The sequence below is a fragment of the Staurois parvus genome, unplaced genomic scaffold (assembly GCF_062004578.1).
Source record: "Staurois parvus isolate SC_StPar_1 unplaced genomic scaffold, SC_StPar_1.0 ptg000463l, whole genome shotgun sequence".
Lineage (NCBI taxonomy): Eukaryota > Metazoa > Chordata > Amphibia > Anura > Ranidae > Staurois > Staurois parvus.
The window spans coordinates 1,167,919-1,188,246 of NW_028318259.1; the positions used below are offsets into that span (position 1 = coordinate 1,167,919).

The 20,328-nt window shown below is 43.2% G+C and overlaps 1 protein-coding gene across 4 annotated transcripts in view; it reads left to right on the forward strand.

Annotated features, from left to right (window-relative positions):
- Positions 1–20,328, forward strand: part of MINK1 (misshapen like kinase 1) — a 277,145-nt gene that overhangs the window by 248,191 nt on the left and 8,626 nt on the right. For all 4 annotated transcript variants that reach the window (XM_089688956.1, XM_089688959.1, XM_089688957.1 and 1 more), the window contains 7 exons: positions 1,325–1,445; positions 2,881–3,021; positions 8,396–8,507; positions 11,359–11,529; positions 15,102–15,245; positions 18,380–18,514; positions 18,616–18,716. In XM_089688956.1, coding sequence (XP_089545082.1) covers positions 1,325–1,445; positions 2,881–3,021; positions 8,396–8,507; positions 11,359–11,529; positions 15,102–15,245; positions 18,380–18,514; positions 18,616–18,716 — 925 coding nt within the window. The remainder of the gene's footprint in view (positions 1–1,324; positions 1,446–2,880; positions 3,022–8,395; positions 8,508–11,358; positions 11,530–15,101; positions 15,246–18,379; positions 18,515–18,615; positions 18,717–20,328) is intronic.

Genomic DNA, 20,328 nt, shown 5'->3' on the forward strand with positions numbered 1-20,328 from the left:
CCTGTTTGTCTGCTTATTTTCTTTTCCTACCTTAAAGGTACGCTATAACTGAACACACATTAAAGTTGAACTGAACTTAAAGTGGTTGTAAAGGCTCAAGGTTTCTTTTTTATTTTCATGCATTCTATGCATGAAGATGAAAAACCTGTGTGAAGCAGCATCCCCTGTTCCCCTAAAACTTGCCGAAGCCCCCTTTTGATCCAGCGGCGTGCATGAGAGCCTCGGCTCTCCTGGATCTCTCCCTCCTAACTGGACGAGACAGCTGCAGTAACCATTGGCTCCTGCTATTGTCAGTCACAGCCAATGAGAGAGCGGGGCTGAGTCACGCTCTGTGTGTGAATGGACACAGAGCAGCACTCGGGAGCAAGCCTTGCTCGGGTGTCCCCATAGCAAGCTGCTTGCTATGGGGGCACTAGGCTAGTCGGCAGGAGACCTGAGAAAATGATCAGGGCTGATCTGTGCAAAAACAAAAAACCTTTATTATCACTTTAAACAGTTCAGCTCTGTTATTGCATAAGGAACATAGCATGTCTCTTCTGCAATAAACACTTGGTACACATTCGTCTATTGTATGTACACTAAGCTGCGCACGTATGGCTCAACGTGTGTTCCTAGTACGCTCCGGGTGTGCCAGAAGGACTGACTCCTATGCACACGTATGGGGTGATGTTATACCCCTAACAGCCAATCAAATAGTCGAAAACCCAGCACTCGGGAGTATCTGGGGAGAAGATGACAGCAGCTGGCATGGGATGTAACCGCTGCATCACGAAAGTGGAGGCAAGCTTTTTTTTTTTTTTTTTTGGTTTAGTTTGACTTTACTATAACAACGCACCAGATCAGACAGGCGTGAGTGGCCTCTAAGACGATCTCAAGTTGCGTTTATGTTGACAGAAGTTAGCACAGTGGTGTCACATATTGGGCTTTTGTTCATGGCGGAACTGCTTTTCTAACTTACAAATCAATGAGAATGGAACAGCAGCTTGGTGCAGCTTAGGAGGAGGTCAAATGCAAACTAATGCACAGTATATACTCTGCTGTTGCTGCCTGGGCTTCTATCCATGACATGATACACTGCTCAATCGCAGCTTTGGCAAGAGGAAGATATGGTCCACCTATCTGCTGATCCGTGTTGTACAATATACCACAAACCTTCTGATTTCCTGCATCCAACTGTATGGACCGTCTCCTCTTTTTACTGCAGGTCAGGTGCACGTCACATTTGCCTACATGTCTGCTCTGAGTGTCAGCTGGGGCATCCATCGTTTGGCCCGGGGGATTACCAGCACTTACAATGATTGTTTTCACCTTTCTTGTGTTGCAGCCGGAACGGGCGTGATGCAGACACTGATAGTGTGAGTACCATGGTGGTCCATGATGTGGAGGAACTGGTGGGCAGTACGTCAGACAGTTCATACGGTGATGGAACCATGATTGTTCAGAGGGTGAGCAGTCCTGTTGTTTGGTTTTTATGCACATTTTTACATTTATATTCAATCTTTTTATTGTCATTTCCAAGCAAAAACATGAAGTACATTTACAGCACCCAGTGAGAAATTGACAGTCCCAGCTTACATTTATATAGTTAACTGGTTAACTGATCAGATTCAATCATTGACAAATGCCATCTGTCCAGTCCAACCCCCATCATTCCTATGCAAGGAATAAAAGATAGTGTGGCCTTGACCCTGAGGAGTGCTGCCCCAGTTATAAAGGAGCACATTTTAGACACATCATTTCATTATAGATACACACAGAAATGTACTTTCAAGTATATGGCAGACTCAAGGCTGCCATTGCTTCTTCTGAAGATGGTATTTGCTTGGCTGCCACCATCTCTCCCACCCCACATGCCAAAGTCCTGGGTGTCACCCTGGACTCCCACCTCTCCTTCCTACCCCACATCCAACTGCTATCTAGATCTTTCAGGCTCCACCTCCGCAACATCTCCGAGATACGCACATTCCTCACCCCAGACACCACCAAACAACTTGTACACTCCCTCATCATCTCACGCCTGGACTACTGCAACTCCCTTCTCACTGGCCTACCCAAACGAACGCTATCCCCACTCCAGTCTATCCTGAACTCAGCAATTGACTCATCCACCTCACCAACCGCTCCACATCTGCCTCCCCCCTCTGCCAATCCCTTCATTGGCTCCCGATTGCCCAACGCATCAAGTTCAAGCTGCTAACCCTGACCTACAAGGCCATTCAGAATGCCGCCCCGAACTACATAACTGACCTGATACCCAAATACTACCCTACCCGTGCCCTCCGCTCCTCACAGGACCTCCTACTCTCTAGCTCCCTGGTCTCCTCCCACGCCCGATTGCAGGACTTCTCCAGGACTTCCCCCATCCTCTGGAACTCCCTACCCCAATCCATCAGACTGTCACCTACCCTCCTCACCTTCAGGCGCACCCTGAAAACCCTCCTCTTCATCCTCACCTAGCACCCGACCTCACCTAACAGCCATCCCCTCCTGTGCCACCTTCCCCTCCCTCCTAGATTGTAGGCTCAAAAGAGCAGGGCCCTCGATCCCCTCATGTATTGTATTGTTACTGTCTTGTCTCATGTTCTGTCCCCCTTGCTACTGTACAACGCTGAGCATACCCTTTGGCGCTATATAAGTACCTTTATCCAGACCCAAATCAAATATGCAGCTAATGAAAGTCAGAACGCCTTATTTTTATTCAAGGTCACTGACTAGGCAACTAACAATTTCAGAAGATGTGGCCTCCAATGGCAGCATCTATAGTCTGTCATGACCAGTGTACTTTAGGATCTAAGACACCTAAATTCTTCCCAGAATGTCCTGCAACCCCCATCATTTCTCTGCAATTTAATTTGCTGCTTTGTGTTGTCTTTTTGTCAGACGCCGGAAGAAGAAAGAAATCTTCTCCATGCAGACAGCAATGGGTACACCAATTTACCAGATGTGGTACAGCCAAGCCATTCCCCCACTGAGCCAAAGGGTCAAAGTTCATCTCCCAGCAAAGAGGGCAGTGGAACTGATGTGAGTAAATGGATACATGTACCGTAGCTTAAAGTTGAGATAGGAAATGGTGTTTAACTGTTTTAAGAGACCCTGTCACTTTCCCCTTTTAGCAGAATTGGCACCCCAGGCATCCCGGGTGGCTTCTCTCAGCAGTATTTCACTGGTCTCGGAGCTTAGACGGGAATGATGACATTGCACCCCCCACATGACAGTGTTGTAGCCTGGTCATTGTCACATAGGGCACACTATATGCCTCCCCCATAGTCTGAAGTCCCACTTTATGGTGAGGGAGTGTGGCAGGGTGGTGGGCTGTGTGCAGCCATTGGCACTCTGTTCTGAATGGAAAAAGCAGCAGTCCCTCTTTAACCCCTTGATGCCGACAGTCACAGATATATGTGGTCTCACAAAACTGGGCTTTTTTCTGTGGGTCCACATATTTGCATACCTATCTTTCTGATGGGAGCGCGCTCCCAGCACAAAGATCCCGGGGTGTCACTGAGAGCCCCGGGTCCCATTCTAACAATCGGGACCCTGGACTCCCGATTCCAAATCACATGATCGCTGTGATAGCCTCTGATTGGCTATCACAGCAATCAGCCACTGTGTAGCCCAACCCCCTTTTTCTTGTTTTTCTCTATGAATAGAGGAGAGAGAGACATTTTGTCTCTCTAACTCCTTCCATAGAGAAAAAAAATGTTTGTTAAAAAAAAAAAGATATTTAAAAAAAAAAAGAAAAAATACCTAGATCAAGGTTTGATCTAGTTCAGTGTCGGGGTTAATGTTTGGGTCAGGGTCAAAGGTCAGGAATTTAATTTTTTTTTTAAATTGGTGTGTGTTTTAGGTTAAAAAAACAAACAAAAAACAAAATGTGCACTATTGTTTGTGGGCTGTACTACTGGTACGAATAATATACACATAGATGGTATCGCTGCGATTGTCAAGAGTTGAAAAATTTATTTTGGGTCCTTCTTTGATGGAGGGTTATGGTAGTAACAAAAAACACACAGCTAAATTAAAAAAAATATATATTTATTTTTATTTTTTTTTACTATTGTGGGCTAGTTTTCCTTTTGATAATAAAAAAAAAATAGGAGCTATCCATTACCATTTACCACCAAATGAAAGCCCAATTTGTCCTGAAAAAAACGCGTTATAATTTACCTGGATGTACAAAGTAGTTGTGATGATCTGTACGGTTTTCCTAACACAGGTCAAAGTTGTAAAATTGTGCTTGGGCATTAAGATTTGTTTTACCCTTAGGCGTGAAGGGGTTAAAGGTCAATTACACCCAAAGCTTATATTTATTTTCTGTGTTGCTATTGGTCAGTTGAATCACATGCTTGCTTCTAATATCATTTGGGAACTCCCGTGGTGAACTGCCGCCAGAATTCTCAGTTGGGTCCAACTGCTGCTGGAGTCTAGTTGCAGCAGACTAAAGCTATCATTGTGTTTTTATGTTAGGGGTGGTGGAGATGTAATCTGCTGCACCGAAATCTCACAATTGGCTTCTCTATAGTGTATCCATTGAAGGAGACCTCTAGTAAGAAAACTAAAAAAAAGCTGTGATTCACGGCGGTCATCATTCAGATTCAAAATATTTGGTTGAACCCAAAGGGAAATCATTAATAGAAATATAATAAATAACTCTTATGCAATAGCTTTCATGCTGAACAATAAGGTAGATCGGGAGTTCTGATTTCACTGGCCACATGCTTCTCTTAGGTTGCTAACTCAAATTAAGGAAGCCTAACAGACCAACAGGCAGCATTTTTAGAATGAAATCAGTGATAACTCATTGTTTTGCTTTTCCTGGAAACAAATGAACTTGGGGTTATTCATTGTTCTGTAACGTCTGTCTGGCTATACCATATTAATGAAATGTGTTGAAATGGTTATTCCGACTAAAACTGATATTCACTTGGAGGCATTAGTTGGTTTCCTTCTTGGGGTCTCGGTTTATAGTTCTTTTCCTGCTCACCTTGGTCTGTCCCCATTCCCTACTGTACTCTATAAAACAGAATAAGATTTCAGCAGGAGAATAGGAAAGCCTCATAGTGACTACGACACGTCAACAGACTTGAAAGCTCAGTACAGATACCTCGCCTCCAGGACACCTGAGAGGTATGAGAAGCAAGTGGTGTAATGCAGGCCATAGATGGGTCTAAAATCAGCAAATTTTTCGGCCGGAAAAAAAAATCAGCCGATTTTCGCACAGTTAATGGGTTGGCCGTTTTTCTGGATTTTGGCACATTTTTTTAGTCGGCAAAGTTGGAACAAATATCGGCCGATTTTCGCGGCAATGATGGGCAAATCGGCAGATCTTTTTACCGATATAAAAACTGCGCATGAGCTGTGACCTGCAAGAAAAAGAAGAATTATTCCACTCCCCTATTATATTTGACATGAAAAAGTATTGTGGTTGCAACAATGTATCTATTTGTATAAGAATAAAAACATCTGTATCCGAAATTGATACAATGTTGCAACCGCAATACTTTTTAATGTCAAATATAATAGCGGAGCTCTCTGCAGGGACAGAAGTAATTAAATGCCGGCCGTAGACAGGACGAAAATCGGCCAATTTTTTTTTCCGTTGGTGGTAACGTCGGCCTATTGAACAACCGAATTTTCGTTTGTTTTTTTGTTAAAAAAACGGCCGGTTTTCGGCCCGTCTATGGCCTGCATTTCTCACCAGCATCTCGGAAAGATTGCTGAACTAATCCTTAACCCCTCACCCTCCAGAGGATTTACCCCCCTTCCTGACCAGGCCATTTTTTTCGATACGGCGCTGTGTTACTTTAACTGTCAATTGCGCGGTCATGCAACGCTGTACATAAATGAAATTTGTCCCACAAACAGAGCTTTCTTTCAGTGGTATTTGGTCGCCTCTGCATTTTTTATTTTTTGTGCTATAAACCAAAAAAGACCAACAATTTAGAAAAAAAAAAAACATATTTTTGACTCTTTGCTATAAAACATATCCAATAAAAAAATTTAGAAAATCAAATTTCTTCAAAAATTTAGGCCAAAATGTATTCTGCGCCATGTCTTCGCTAAAAAAAAAAACAAATCCCAGTAAGTGTAAATTAATTGGTTTACACGAAAGTTATAACGTTTACAAATGGCGGTATATGTACTGGGATTTTTATTTAATTTATAGCGGGACTGCGGCGGGCATTCTGACACTGGGGGGGGGGGGACTGACTAACTGCCACTGACATCGACTGTGACACCAATGCAGTGATCAGTGCTAATAAACACTGTACTAATGGCACTGGGCAGGAAGGGGTTAACATCTGGGGCGATCAAAGGGTTACCTGTGTGCTGTGTTTGTTTTACTAGAGAGACATGCTGTGCAGAGAGATACAAAGCAGCATGTCCTTGCTGATAGCAGAGAGCTGTGTTGTTTACTGTCAGCTTTCCCCAACGATCGCCGAGTGCCGGACGAGAATCGCCTGCTGGAACCCAATAATTGACATCACTAGCAGCCAGTAGCACCGCGCCCCAACCCCCTCCTCGAAATGCAAATCACGTATTTATGATTTTGCGCCTCCCTGTAGCACTACGTCTGCTATAGGGTGGAGGGCAAGCGGTTAACATATAATTTTTTTTAATAATGCTGCTGAAAATGGAAGTATCTGCCGTAAAATAATGAAGGTCGAGTCAAAGTATTTGCAAGACTTTTCTGGCATTATAGCCTTATAAGTGCCTGTTCACATATATGCGGATTGTTGTGGGTTCAACCGCATCCACTCCGCATGACATGAAATAACATCGCTTCCTATGGTGCTGTTCACATATGTCCGGTGCTTTGGCAGTGCTGTTTGAAAAAGAGTCATGTCCGATTTCTGAACAGTGCCTTCAGGTTCAGGTGCGGATTACTGGCTATAGGAACTGTTTGTAAACTGCATATGTGTGAACAGGATAAGATCTTGAGCTAATCTTGTCCTGAACCTGATGTAAACCTGACCGGAACCGGTGAACAACTACTGTGAAACCTGATCTTCAATCCGCACCGCACATGTGTGAATCAGCTCTTTGACAGTCCTGTGCCAACTTCATAAACGTTCTTATGGGTAACACTTTTACATTCTGGCGCTATAGCTGTGGCCACTTCATTAACCACTTCCAGACCGGACACTTTTACCCCCTTCCTGACCAGGGCAATTTTCAGCTTTCAGCGCTATCACACTTTGAATGACAATTGCGCGGTCATGCAACACTGTACCCAAATTAATTTTTTACTATTTTTTTGCGACAGATAAAGCTTTATTTTGGTGGTATTTATTCACCGCTGGGATTTTTATTTTTTTTGCTATGTAAATGAAAAAGTCCAAAAATTTTGAACAAAAGTGTTTTTTTTTATAAAATTTTGCAAATAAATAATATTTCATCATAAATCTTTGCCAAAATGTATTTCGTTATCTTTTTAGTAAAAAAAACCAAAAACAAATGAGTTTATAACCAAAAATTATAATTTTTAAACATTTTTTTTTACATTTTTATTTTATTTTTTTATATTATTATTTTTTATTTATTTTTTTTTTACATACTGTCACCCTAGCAGTACAGTGTCACCATGGTGACACTGTACTACTTGTGGAGGGTGATGAAGATTTTTTATTTTTTTTTTTACAATGATTGCTTTTACACCCATATAGGATGTAAAAGCAATCATTTCTCTTTCTCTCTGTCTGCATTCTTGCAGTCATTGAGAAATACAGAGTGAGCTGTGATTGGTCACAGCTTGTCACATGGTACAAGGCTGTTGTGAATAGCCTTGTACCATGTGACCTCTGTGATCATTCACAGATTTCACACGTAGTAAGCAATGATGTCACAAGTGACATCTTGCTTACTACTTTGCATGTGATCACTGATTGGCCAATCAGTGATCACATGATCGGGACCTCGTACAGAGGTCCCATCCAACGATCGGTGTTTCACTGTGTCCGGAGGACACAGCGGGCACCGGATCGCGGTGCTGCGCGCTACCAGGGAGCGCGCACAAGCAGGGTGCAGGGAGGCCGTTCATAAACGGCCACCCGACCCTGTACTGCCACCGTCCGGCCGTTTATGTGCAACGGCCGGTCGGGAAGTGGTTAAAGTTGTGGTAAATAAGACCTCTTCCAGGTTGTGGCCTGTGAGTATTCTGTTGCAGAAGAAAGCAATTCTCCAACAGATTCAAGTACCACTTACCAAACAACTACCGGAATCTGCCACCGCCGGTTGCGCCATTTGTTGCATGGACAGGCTTCTAATGTGTGTCTACAAAGCTCTTTATGATATCCAGGGTGTATTTCCTGCATGGTTTCATGATTTTAGTAGAGTATTATGACCACATTTGTGTATGCCACTGCCTGCTTTCACAAGGATTTCCCTCTCTCCACAGTATCAGTCCCGTGGCCTGGTGAAAGCTCCTCCCAAAACCTCATTCACCATGTTTGTGGATCTGGGGCTCTACCAGTCATCAGGAGGAAGTGGGGACACCATCCCTGTTGCAGGTATTGTCTGTGTTACCAATTACGTTTTTTCTTTTATTGTCATGTAGGTAGATAGACATTAGGGTAACTTTCAGGTTGTGCCTGAAAGAAAGAAATCAACTTCATGTAAACAATTATACAAACAATAACCACTTAGCCTCCAAAGGATTCCCCCCCCCCCCATTTCTGACCAGGCCATTTTTTTCGTTACGGCAACTGATAATTGAGCGGTCATGCAACGCTGCACCCAAATTAAATTTACGTCCTTTTTTTTTCCCCCCCCCCCATGCATTGAGCTTTCTTTTGGTGGCATTTGATTGCCTGTGCGGTCTTTTTGTTTTTTGGGGTTTTTTTGTTAATTGCACTATAAAAAGAAAAGACCAACAATTTTGGGGAAAAAAAACAATATTTTGACTTTTTGCTATTAAACATGTCCAATAAAAAAAAAATTAAAAATTAAATTTAGGCCAAAATGTATTTGGCTCCGTGTCTTTGCTAAAAAAAAATAAAAAATCCCAATACATGTAAATTAATTGGTTTACGTGAATGTTGCAGCATTTACAAATGGCAGTATATACTGGGATTTTTTTTTTTTTTTTTACTAGTAATGGCGGCGATCAGCGACTTATAGCGGGACTGTGGCAGGCATTCTGACACTGGGTGGGCACTGACTTTGTGTCGCTAGCATCTCCAGTGACACCAGTACAGTGATCAGTGCTAATGAAAAGCACTGACACTATACTAATGGCACTGGGCCGGAAGAGGTTACCATGAGGGGCGATCAAAGGGTTAATTGTGTGCAGGGAGTGTTTTACATAGGGGGCGGTGTGTGTGCTTCACTGTAAGCACACTGCTCTGAATGGCTGTGCTGTGCACAGCCATTCAGAGCAGTGTGCCCAAGCTGAGCGATACAAAGCAGCATGTCTCCCCAGTAAAACGCACACAGTTAACCCTTTGATCGCCCCAGATGTTAACCCCTTCCTGCCCAGTGCCATTAGTACAGTGTCAGTGCTTTTTATTAGCACTGATCACTGTATTGGTGTCACTGGGGATGTCAGTGGCAGTTAGTCAGTGCCTACCCAGTGTTAGAATGCCTGTTGCAATCCCATTATAAGTCGCTGATCGCCGCCATTACTAGTATAGGAAAAAAATACAAATAAAAATTCCACTATATATACCGCCATTTGTAGACGCTATAACTTGTATGTAAACCAATTAATATACAATTATTGGGATTATTGTAGGAAACACATGTAGCAGAATACATTATGGCCTAAATTTTTATAAAGAAATTTTATTTTTTTTATTGGATATGTTTTATAGCAAAAAGTAAAAAATATTGTTTGTTTTTAAAAATTGTCAGTCTTGTTTTGTTTAGAGCGCAAAAAATAAAAACTGCACAGGTGATCCAATAACACCGAAAGAAAGCTTTGTGGGTAAAAAAAAAAAAAGGACATAAATTTCATGACCGCGCAATTGTCAAAGTGACGCAGCGCGTATCGCAAAAAATGGCCTGGTCGGGGGGGGGGGGGATCTTCTGGAGGGCAAGTGGTTAATATGTTTTTACCTGCAGGTGACAAATATTATTAGGAAGACATATGTAGTGTGAAAACTCTGCTCTTCATATAATCCCACACAGGTGACTGAACTAGCTGACTTTCACTAGCCTTGTCATCAGTATTAAGGAACGCGTCAAAGTTTTTGATTCTTGGGAAAAAAACGATTTGGGGACACTTAGGTTTTAGGTTTTAACCACTTCCAGTCCGGACACTTTTACCCCCTTCCTGCCCAGGCCAATTTTCAGCTTTCAGCGCTACCACATTTTGAATGGCAATTGCACGGTCATGCAACACTGTACCCATATGAATTTTTTTGCATTTTTTTTAGACAGATAAAGCTTTTTTTTGGTGGTATTTATTCACCGCTGGGATTTTATTTTATTTTGCTATGTAAATGAAAGTCCAAAAATTTTGAAAAAAAAGTGTTTTTCTTATAGAATTTTGCAAATAAATATTATTTCATCATAAATCTTGCCCAAAATGTATTCAGCTATCTTTTTAGTATTAAAAAAAAAACAAATTAGTTTATAACCAAAAATTATAATTTCTAAACATTTTTTTATTTACATTTTTTTTATATTTGTTTTTTTTTTCATTTTGTTTTTTACATACTGTCACCCTAGCAATACAGTGTCACCATGGTGACACTGTACTACTTGTGGGGGGTGATAGAAGATTTTTTTTTTTTTACACTAATTGCTTTTACACCCTTAAAGGCTGTAAAAGCAATAATTTCTCCTTCTCTCTGACTGCATTCTTGCAGCCATTGAGAACAACTGTGTGAGCTGTGATTGGTCACAGCTTGTCACATGGTACAAGGCTGTTGTGAATAGCCTTATACCATGTGACCTCTGTGATCATTCACAGATTTCACTAGTAGTAAGCAATGATGTCAGAAGTGACATCTTGCTTACTACTCTGCATGTGATCACTAATTGGCCAATCAGTGATCACATGATCGGGACCTCACACAGAGGTCCCGTCTGACGATCGGTGTTCCACTGTGTCCGGAGGACAAAGCGGGCACCGGATCGCAGTGCTCTGCACTCCCAGGGAGCGCACACAAGCAGGGGGTGGGGAAGCCGTTTATATACAATGGCCAGACAGGAGGTGGTTAAGCTCCTCCATACCTGTTGATGGGAGGAGTCTTTACCCAATGCTGCATTCTCTATTTGGGTTGGGGGAAGAAGCGGAAGGTAGAGTGAGACTCCCTACCTTGTCTCAGCAGTGGGTAACAATTAGTTGTTTACCCTGACGTGACCAATTCTGTATTGTATAGTTGAGATGGTAAACTTGCACCTTTGTTTTTGCAGCGTCATTCGTAAGCGGAGATGCCGCCAGGTTGGAGCAGTTAAAATATGAGGCCCGAAAAGGATCTGTTGTGAACGTGAATCCAACTAACATTAGGCCGCACAGTGACACTCCAGAGATCAGGAAGTACAAGAAGAGGTTCAATTCTGAAATCCTATGCGCCGCGCTGTGGGGTGAGTGGAAGGGGCTGCAGTATGTTTAGGAAAGGCACATCCTTTTTTTTTTTTTTTGTTAAATATTCCTATTTTACAGTATAGATCACTTGAAAATAAAATTTAACACTGTGTCTGTAAACTTTTATGGACAAAATTACATGGACCCCTCCAAATAATTGGGTTTAGGCGCTTCTAATGAAGGGTGCAGTATGCAAGGACACTTATCAGCTGTGTGATTGCAACCTTGTGATAACCATTTTGAGAATGGCTCTTTTCTGTTCCAATATGACTGTGCCCTTGTGTGCAAAGCCAGCTCCATAAAGATGTGCTTTGATACGTTGTTTGTGTGGAGGAACCATAGTGGTCTACACAGAGCCCTGACCTCAACCCTACAGAATTAAAATGCCCATTGCAAGCCAGGTCTTCCCATCCAGCATCAGAAACCTGGCCTGAATGTGCGCACATTCCCACAGACTCCGCAAAATCTTGTGAAAAGCAAGCCTTCCCAGAAGAGTCTGTTATAGGTTTTATGTTTGAGTGTCCACAAACGTGTGTGTCATATTCATATATATATATATATATATATATATATATATATATATATATATATATATAGTATTTGTGTGTACAGTATACAGTGGATATGTCTACACACCCCTGTTAAAATATCAGGTTCCTGTGATGCAAAAAAATGATACAAAGATAAATCATTTCAGAACTTTTTCCACCTTTAATGCGAACTATAAACTGTACAGCTCAATTGAAAAACATACTGAAATCTTTTAGGGGGGAAGTAAACATAAAGAACTAAAATAATGTGGTTGCATAAGAGTGCACAGCTTCTTATAACTGGGGATGTACCTGTGTTCAGAATTAAGCGATCACATTCAAAATCATGTTAAATAGGAGTCAGTACACACCTGCCATCATTTAAAGTGCCTCTGATTAACCCTAAATAAAGTTTAGCAGTTTTAGTAGGTGTTTCATGACATTTTCTTAGTCGCATCCTACAGCAAAAGCCATGGTCCGCAGAGAGCTTCCAAAGCATCAGAGGGATCTCATTGTTAAATTGTATCAATCAAGAGAAGGGTACTAAAGAATTTCCAAGGCATTTGATATATCATGGAACACAGTGAAGACAGTCATCATCAAGAGGAGAAAATATGGTGCAACAGTGACATCACCAAGAACTGGACGTCGATGAAAAGATGAGAAGAAAACTGGTCTGGGAGGCGGCCAAGAGGCCTACAGCAAAATTGAAGGAGCTGCAGGAATATCTGGCAAGTACTGGCTGTGTGGTCCATGTGACAACAATCTCCCGTATTCTTCATATGTCCGGGCTATGGGGTAGAGTGGAAGACGGAATCCTTTTCTTATGAAGAAAAACATCCAAGCCCGGCTAAATTTTGCAAAAACACATCTGAAGTCTCCCAAAAGCATGTGGGAAAATGTGTTCTGGTCTGATGAAACCAAGGTTGAACTTTTTGGCAATGATTCCAAAAGATATGTTTGGCGCAAAACACTACTGCACATCACCAAAAGAACACCATACCCACCGTGAAGCATGGTGGTGGCAGCATCATGCTTTTGGGATGTTTTTCTTCAGCTGGAACTGGGGCCTTAGGCAAAGTAGAGGGAATTATGAACAGTTCCAAATACCAGTCAATATTGGTACAAAACCTTCAGACTTCTGCTAGAAAGCTTAACATGAAGAGGAACTTCATCTTTCAGCATGGCAACGACCCAAAGCATCCATCCAAATCAACAAAGGAATGGCTTCACCAGAAGAAGATGAAAGTTTTGGAATGGCCCAGCCAGAGCCCAGACCTGAATCCGATGGAAAATCTGTGGGGTGACCTGAAGAGGGCAGCGCACAGGAGATGCCCTCGCAATCTGACAGATTTGGAGTGTTTTTGCATGGAAGAGCGGGCAAATATTGCCAAGTCAGGATGTGCCATGCTGATAGACTCCTCCCCAAAAAGACTGAGTGCTGGAATCACATCAAAAGGGGCTTCAACAAAGTATTAGTTTAAGGGTGTGCACACTTATGCAACCATATTATTTTAGTTTTTTATTTTTACTTCCCTCCACCTAAAGGATTTCAGTTTGTTGTTCAACTGAGTCGTACAGTTTATAGGTCACATTAAAGGTGGAAAAAGTTCTGAAATGATATATCTTTGTCTCATTTTTTTACATCACAGAAACCTGACATTTTAAAAGGGGCGTGTAGACTTTTTATACTCACTGTATATAATACACACGTGTGTGATTCTGGAATACACAGCCAGTCAGTAGTAAGATTACTTTTTCCCATGCCTGCAAACAGTTGCACCCAGGGCCACTTGAATAGTCTCCTTAATGATACAGGTGCCAGTACACAGTACTTTAGCAGAACATCTCATGGAATTTGCTACTTCTTTTGGCTGACCATTTTTTACAAAGCATAACTGAACACATTATGAAAAGGTGACAAGTAAAAAAAGGTCATTTGGCCCCCTTCACCCCCAGCAGCTTGTACGCACACATTTCTTGGCTCCTACACCTCTCTGTTCAACTGCCAGCATTGTTGAAAAAAAGCCGTGAAAGTTTAAAACTGACCTTTTGGAACTTATTATTCAGGACTATTGACTCCTCCTCCTCCATCCCAGCATTCAAAAGGAACAAAAAGCAGAGCGCCACCCAAAAAGGGAATCTCCGCTTGTTTCCTCCCCCTCCTCCACTACCACATTTGGCACTTTTTGGGGAGCGGGGGGGTTTCGAAAGGTACCCGCTCCCAAAGGTGGCTGAGTTTGCTGCGGCGAACTGATCCGGAGGTTTTCCCCCCTCCTTTTCTCCCCACAGTCTTCTGGGACACTTCACAGATCCCAGAAGACTACAGGACCAATCACAAGGTGCAGCGTGACTCGCGCATGAACAGTAGGAAGCCGGCTGTGAAGCTTCAAGGCTTCACTTCCAGTTTTTCCTTACTTGCAGTACCGACGCCGGGCACCCGGAGGCTAGTGAAGAACTAGCTCGGGTGAGGACAGCGCTGCACCCCTGGACAGGTAAGTGTGCTTATCAGGGGCGGACTGACAACTCATGGGGCCCCCGGCAATAGGGGATCATGGGGCCCCTGTGTCCTTGCCCAAACTCAAAAAAGCTTACGAAAAAGGTACCGGGGGCATCTCATGGGGCCCCCTACTGACCCTGGGCCCTCGGGCAGTGCCCGAGATTCCAGATGGTCAGTCTGCCCCTGGTGCTTATATTAAAAGTCAGCAGGTACAGTGTTTGTAGCTGCTGACTTTTTTTGGGGGGGAGGGGCCTGGAACTCCTCTTTAATGCTGGCAGCAGAGGGGATCACTCATACTCTAAAGTTCCTGCTACTTTATTTTTTCCTAGCAGCTGAACACGGATCGAGGAGAGATCAGTGTATGTTGCTGGGTAGGGGAGAGTTAAATCCCAGCTTCTTATCCATTGTCTCATTCATCATTTGTTGTGTGAAAAACTGTTGGTTTGCTTTGTTCTTTGCATATATAAAAACACGTAGAAAAGCCCATCAAAGGTCCCAGTGCCATCACTGTCAGATCTAAGTACAACATTTTATGTTCTAGGGGTCAATCTCCTGGTGGGCACCGAAAACGGCCTCATGCTTCTTGACCGTAGTGGGCAGGGCAAGGTCTACAGCCTGATCACCCGAAGGAGATTCCAGCAGATGGACGTACTGGAGGGTCTCAACCTACTCATTACCATCAGTGGTAAGTGTGTGCAACTGAAATACAGTCCAAAGTAAACTTGTTGCCTAAAGTGGTTCTAAAGGCTTAAGGTTTTTTTTACCCTAAAGCATTCCCTGCATGTTATTAGGATCCCCCCAGCCCCCCTCATACTTACCTGTGGCAGATCTTGACCCAGAGCTGTGCCTGAGAGCTGAGACTCTTTTCTCTTTCTCTCTCCTCACAGGACAGAGAGGCAGCAGTGGGAGCTATTGGCTCTCTGCTGTCTGTCAAATCCTGGGAGCAGGGTGCAGGGCTGAGCAGCGCAGTCTGTGTCTGTGGACATAGGCAGTGCGGCTCTAGATCAAACCCGCATGAGTGCCCCCATAGCAGGCGGCTTGCTATGGGAAAACTCCTCACAGAGGAACCAGAAACGCCAGCAGGGGACCCCAGAAGAGAATGATCAGAGCTGCTCTGTGCAAAACCATTGCTCGGATCAGGTAAGTTTTTCACATTTAAAAAAATATATAAGCATTAGAATCACTTTAAGGTATCAACTGACAGATAAAACAGCAAATATCAGTAAGTCTACCTGCAGATCTCATTTGTGGAAAAAAAAAAAAAAAAAAAATGATGCTTCCGTTTATTAACTTAAATGAAAGTGTTGCCCTGAAAGTTTTATCTTTTCCCTTACCAGTGAAAAAAGACTTGATAAAGGGTTGGTGGCGCAGAACGACAAATCTTGACTGACTTTTTTTTCGAACAATTTTGCAAATTTCCCAAACTATTCTTTATCACAATGACCATAGTTGATGAGGGGTCCTGTGTCACCTATTGCTTGGCGTATTAGTGTGCCTATTTTATGCGCTCAAAATATGCAAACTGTTCCATTATATGTCACACACAGGAAATATTTTCAGATTTCTGAAACATGTCATGATCCACCAAAAAAATATGCATCAGGAAATCTTTTTTTTTTTTTTGCGCAGTAGCAAACATTTTTTAGTCTGCACTGTTTGTTGCACCACTGAAAGTTTATTGGGCCATAGCCTTTATAGCTTTGTACATTACATTACGTTACAACTGTAGCTATTAACCCAGGAAACAAAAATTTAATATATAGCAGCTTGCCTTAGATGAGTTGGCTGAATGTTTTTTTTTTTTTCTCCGTTATTTTCATTTTTTTGTGATCCTGCCAGTAAGTCACTTCCTGTCCAGGGTGACAATGCTCACTCGCTGAACTGTATCTAAAGTGTACAAAATAAAGAGAAAAAGCGCCACACTCTTTTTAAATGATAAACTATGTGTCAGCAGCAAGATCCACCAAAAAAATATATACACAAACAATTTGGCAAAGTGAACAAAATCTCATAAGGGTATGCGCTAAATAAATATATATATATCTATATATATATCACCATATATTAAGTGTCCAAAAATAAACTAGTGTCCAAATCAAACTCAAAATATTCTCTGTGACTTCATAACACTGTGAATAATCCACCACCAAATGAATTAAATAAACTCACCAGAGCTATATGCTGATCAAATTATAGACCAGCAATAAAGCTTGTGCTCTGGGAGCGGTGAATGAACGATGTCCAGGTATTAGATGTGGTAATTCTTAATCACAACCAGGTAATCAATAATGGTGAATCAGTATGAGGGATAACGTATCACTACCAAGAGCAATACTCTGTAGCCAAGGATCCATGATGAATTTCTCCATTTAATTCCATACCTCCATATATGTATGAATCACACTCCGGGACAAAGGAAAAAGCATGATGGTGCAGTATGTTAAAAACATATGAAAATTTAATAAAAGCTCAAGCAACTCACAAAAAAGGTGTCCAGACAGACACCAGCTTAAACAGCAATGCACAGCAATGAGGTGATGAACGATCCCTGCTCACCGTGGATCACCTCCGACAAACACTGGGAAAAGAACGTCCTGACGTGGTGACGAAATGCGTTGGGCGTGGCCTACTCGATGTTGACGTCAGGACGTTCTTTTCCCAGTGTTTGTCGGAGGTGATCCGCGGTGAGCGGGGATCGTTCATCACCCTTATGAGATTTTGAACTGTATCTAAGGAAGAATAGTATTGGCACATGGCTACAGAACCCCCCCCCCCCCCATCTCCATAACAGGGAGGAGATGTTCTGTATTGTGGAGAAGTGAACTGTCCAGGGCTGATAAAACTGCAAAAGGCACAGGCCAGCAGTTAATTTGTCAGGATCAACAGGTAGTTTTTACACTAATTAAAGCGGTAGTAAACATAGATGGTACACTTATGATAAAGCTTACCTGTAGGCAGGGGCGTATTTACCATAAGGCAAACCAGGCATTTTTTCAGGGGGGGCAGCCGCATTTTCCAGGGGGCAGAGCCACCCCCCGAAAGAAGAGATGGAAGAAAGGATACACACAGCATGGGGACCAGGTGGGATCTGAGAGAGGCTGTGCTTCTTGATAGTGTATGAAGAGCCCGACTCATGTTCCCGTGGATTTCCGGAGCTGTGAAGGTGAGTGTCTTCTCTCTCGTCAAGGTGGGGTGAGTTGCCAATATATGGGGGGCGGTGGTAGTGGAAGGCCCTCTTGGATGGGGGGGGCTGTTGGTCAATGTCAGGCTCTTATCTTGGGGGAGGGGGGTGTTTGTCAGTGTCTAGGGCAGCACTAAACATGAATACACCACTGCCTGTAGATACAAGGATTTTCTCCTAAACCTGCACAGTTTAGGAGATATTCAGTGTTGCTCCAGCCGGTGACGTCACTGGCGCACGAGCTCTGAAGGGACAGCATACTCATGCCATCCCTTCAGAGCTCCGTGCCACGGCCATGACACCGGTGCGTATGCATGGGAGTGATGTCACTGCGACGCGGTCATTCAAACAGCCGGAACCCAGAAGGAGGACCAGGTGAAGATGGAAGCCCTGTCAGCTTTGACAGCACACTGCCGGAGGGCTTCGTTTTAAGGTAAGTATGTCAATAATGTGTAGTATTTGATGCATACTAGCACATTATGCTATTACCATGCAGGAGTATCCAATACTAGATTTACCAGGCCAAAAGAAAGCAAAGAAGAGAATTCGATTGTTAGGACTTACATAAAACTCAAGCACATTTCTCAGATTTAATACTCCCTTGATAACGACCACGTCGTTCTGATTCTTTGTTGTAGGTAAGAGGAACAAGCTGCGGGTGTACTATCTTTCCTGGCTAAGAAACAAGATCCTCCACAATGACCCAGAGGTGGAGAAGAAACAAGGGTGGAGCACGGTAGGCGATATGGAAGGATGTGTACATTACAGAGTAGGTAAGGACCACCGGTTTTATGGGTTCTCATTGGTTACCCAATCTACTGGATGAATGCCAAAGCACGGTAAATCTCATCTCCCATCTTTTCGTCTTTCACAGTGAAATACGAACGTATTAAGTTCCTAGTGATTGCACTGAAAAACTCTGTGGAAGTTTACGCCTGGGCCCCCAAACCTTACCACAAGTTCATGGCGTTCAAGGTAAATGTTCACAGGTTGCCATTGACCCCTATTACCATAAATCTATGTCATCTGCACTCAGCTACACTTCTAGGGCTCAGTTAGTTTCAGTCACTGTGGGCCATGGTAATAATTTAGGCCCAGTTCAGTAAGAGGTAAAGCCACTAGTGCAGCAAGAGTTCTTTACCTACCTAGCATTTGTCTGAGATCTTAGGAAGAAGGTGGAGGCAAGTCTCTGAATGGCCTTACCCACTTCCCGTCCGTCCCATGTCCATAAACGGCCGGATGGGAGCAGTGCAGGAGCGGGTTGCTGTTCATAAATGGCACCTGAATTTACAGCCTTGCGCGCTTCCTGGGAGCATGCAGCACCGCGATCCGGTGCCTGCTGTGCTGTGTCTGGAGGACACAGCAAAACACTGATCGCTGTACGGGACCTCTGTGTGAGGTCCCGATCATGTGATCACTGACTGGCCAATCAGTGATCACATGAATACAGTAGTAGTAAGCAAGATGTCACTTCCTGACATCATTGCTTACTACTTGTGAAATCTGTGAATGATCACAGATCACATGGTACAGGGCTATTCACAAAAGCCTTGTACCATGACTACCATGTTTCCCCGAAAAATAAGACACTCTTATATTTTTTTTTTTGTGGCTCAAAAAAACAGTCTTATTTTCAGGGTAGGTCTTAATTTTTTTTAATGTACAGGTGTGGACAGGGGTGCAGAGGTGAGCTGCAGGCAGTTGTGGATGAGGGTAACTATAGAGAGGGCCGGCTGATGACAGTTGTGAGCTGCAGACAGGTGTTAGAGGTTAACTGACAGGTGAGTTTCAGACAGGGTGCAGGGGTGAGTTGCAGATGGGAAAAATCACAATACATGTAAATTAATTGGTTTATGTGAAAGTTAGAGCATCTACAAATGGCGGTATAGATACTGGGATATATTTTTTTTTTTTTTTAATTCTAGTAATGGCGACGATCAGCGACTTATTGCGGGACTGCGGCGGGCATTCTGACACTGGGGGGAACTGGCTAACTGCCACTGACATCCTCAGTGACACCAATACAGTGATCAGTGCTAATAAAAACCACTAACACTACTAATGGCACTGGGCAGGAAGGGGTTTACATCTGGGGCAATCTCAAAAGGTTAACTGTGTGCTTTGTGTGTTTCACTAGGGAGACATGCTGTGCAGAGAAATACACAGCAGCATGTGCTTGCTGGCAGGAGAGAGACCTGTGTTGTAACACACAGGTCTCTCCCCCGTCGGTGTATCTCGGCGATCGCCGGGTGCCAGCGGAGAATCTCTGGCCAGGACCCAGTGATCGACATCTGTAGCCGCCAATGGCTGCACCCCCTATCCAGAACTGCAAATCGTGTGTGTGTATATATGCACGCACACGTATCACCTATCCAGAACTGCAAATCGTGTGTGTATGTATATGTATGTATGTATATATATATATATATATATATACACAGTTCTGGATAGGGGGCGCAGTGTGTGTGTGTGTGTGTGTGTGTGTGTGTGTGTGTGTGTGTATATACACACAGTTCTGGATAGGGGGCGCAGTGTGTGTGTGTGTATATATATATAAATAAATCTCCCCAATGGGGCAACAGGGAGC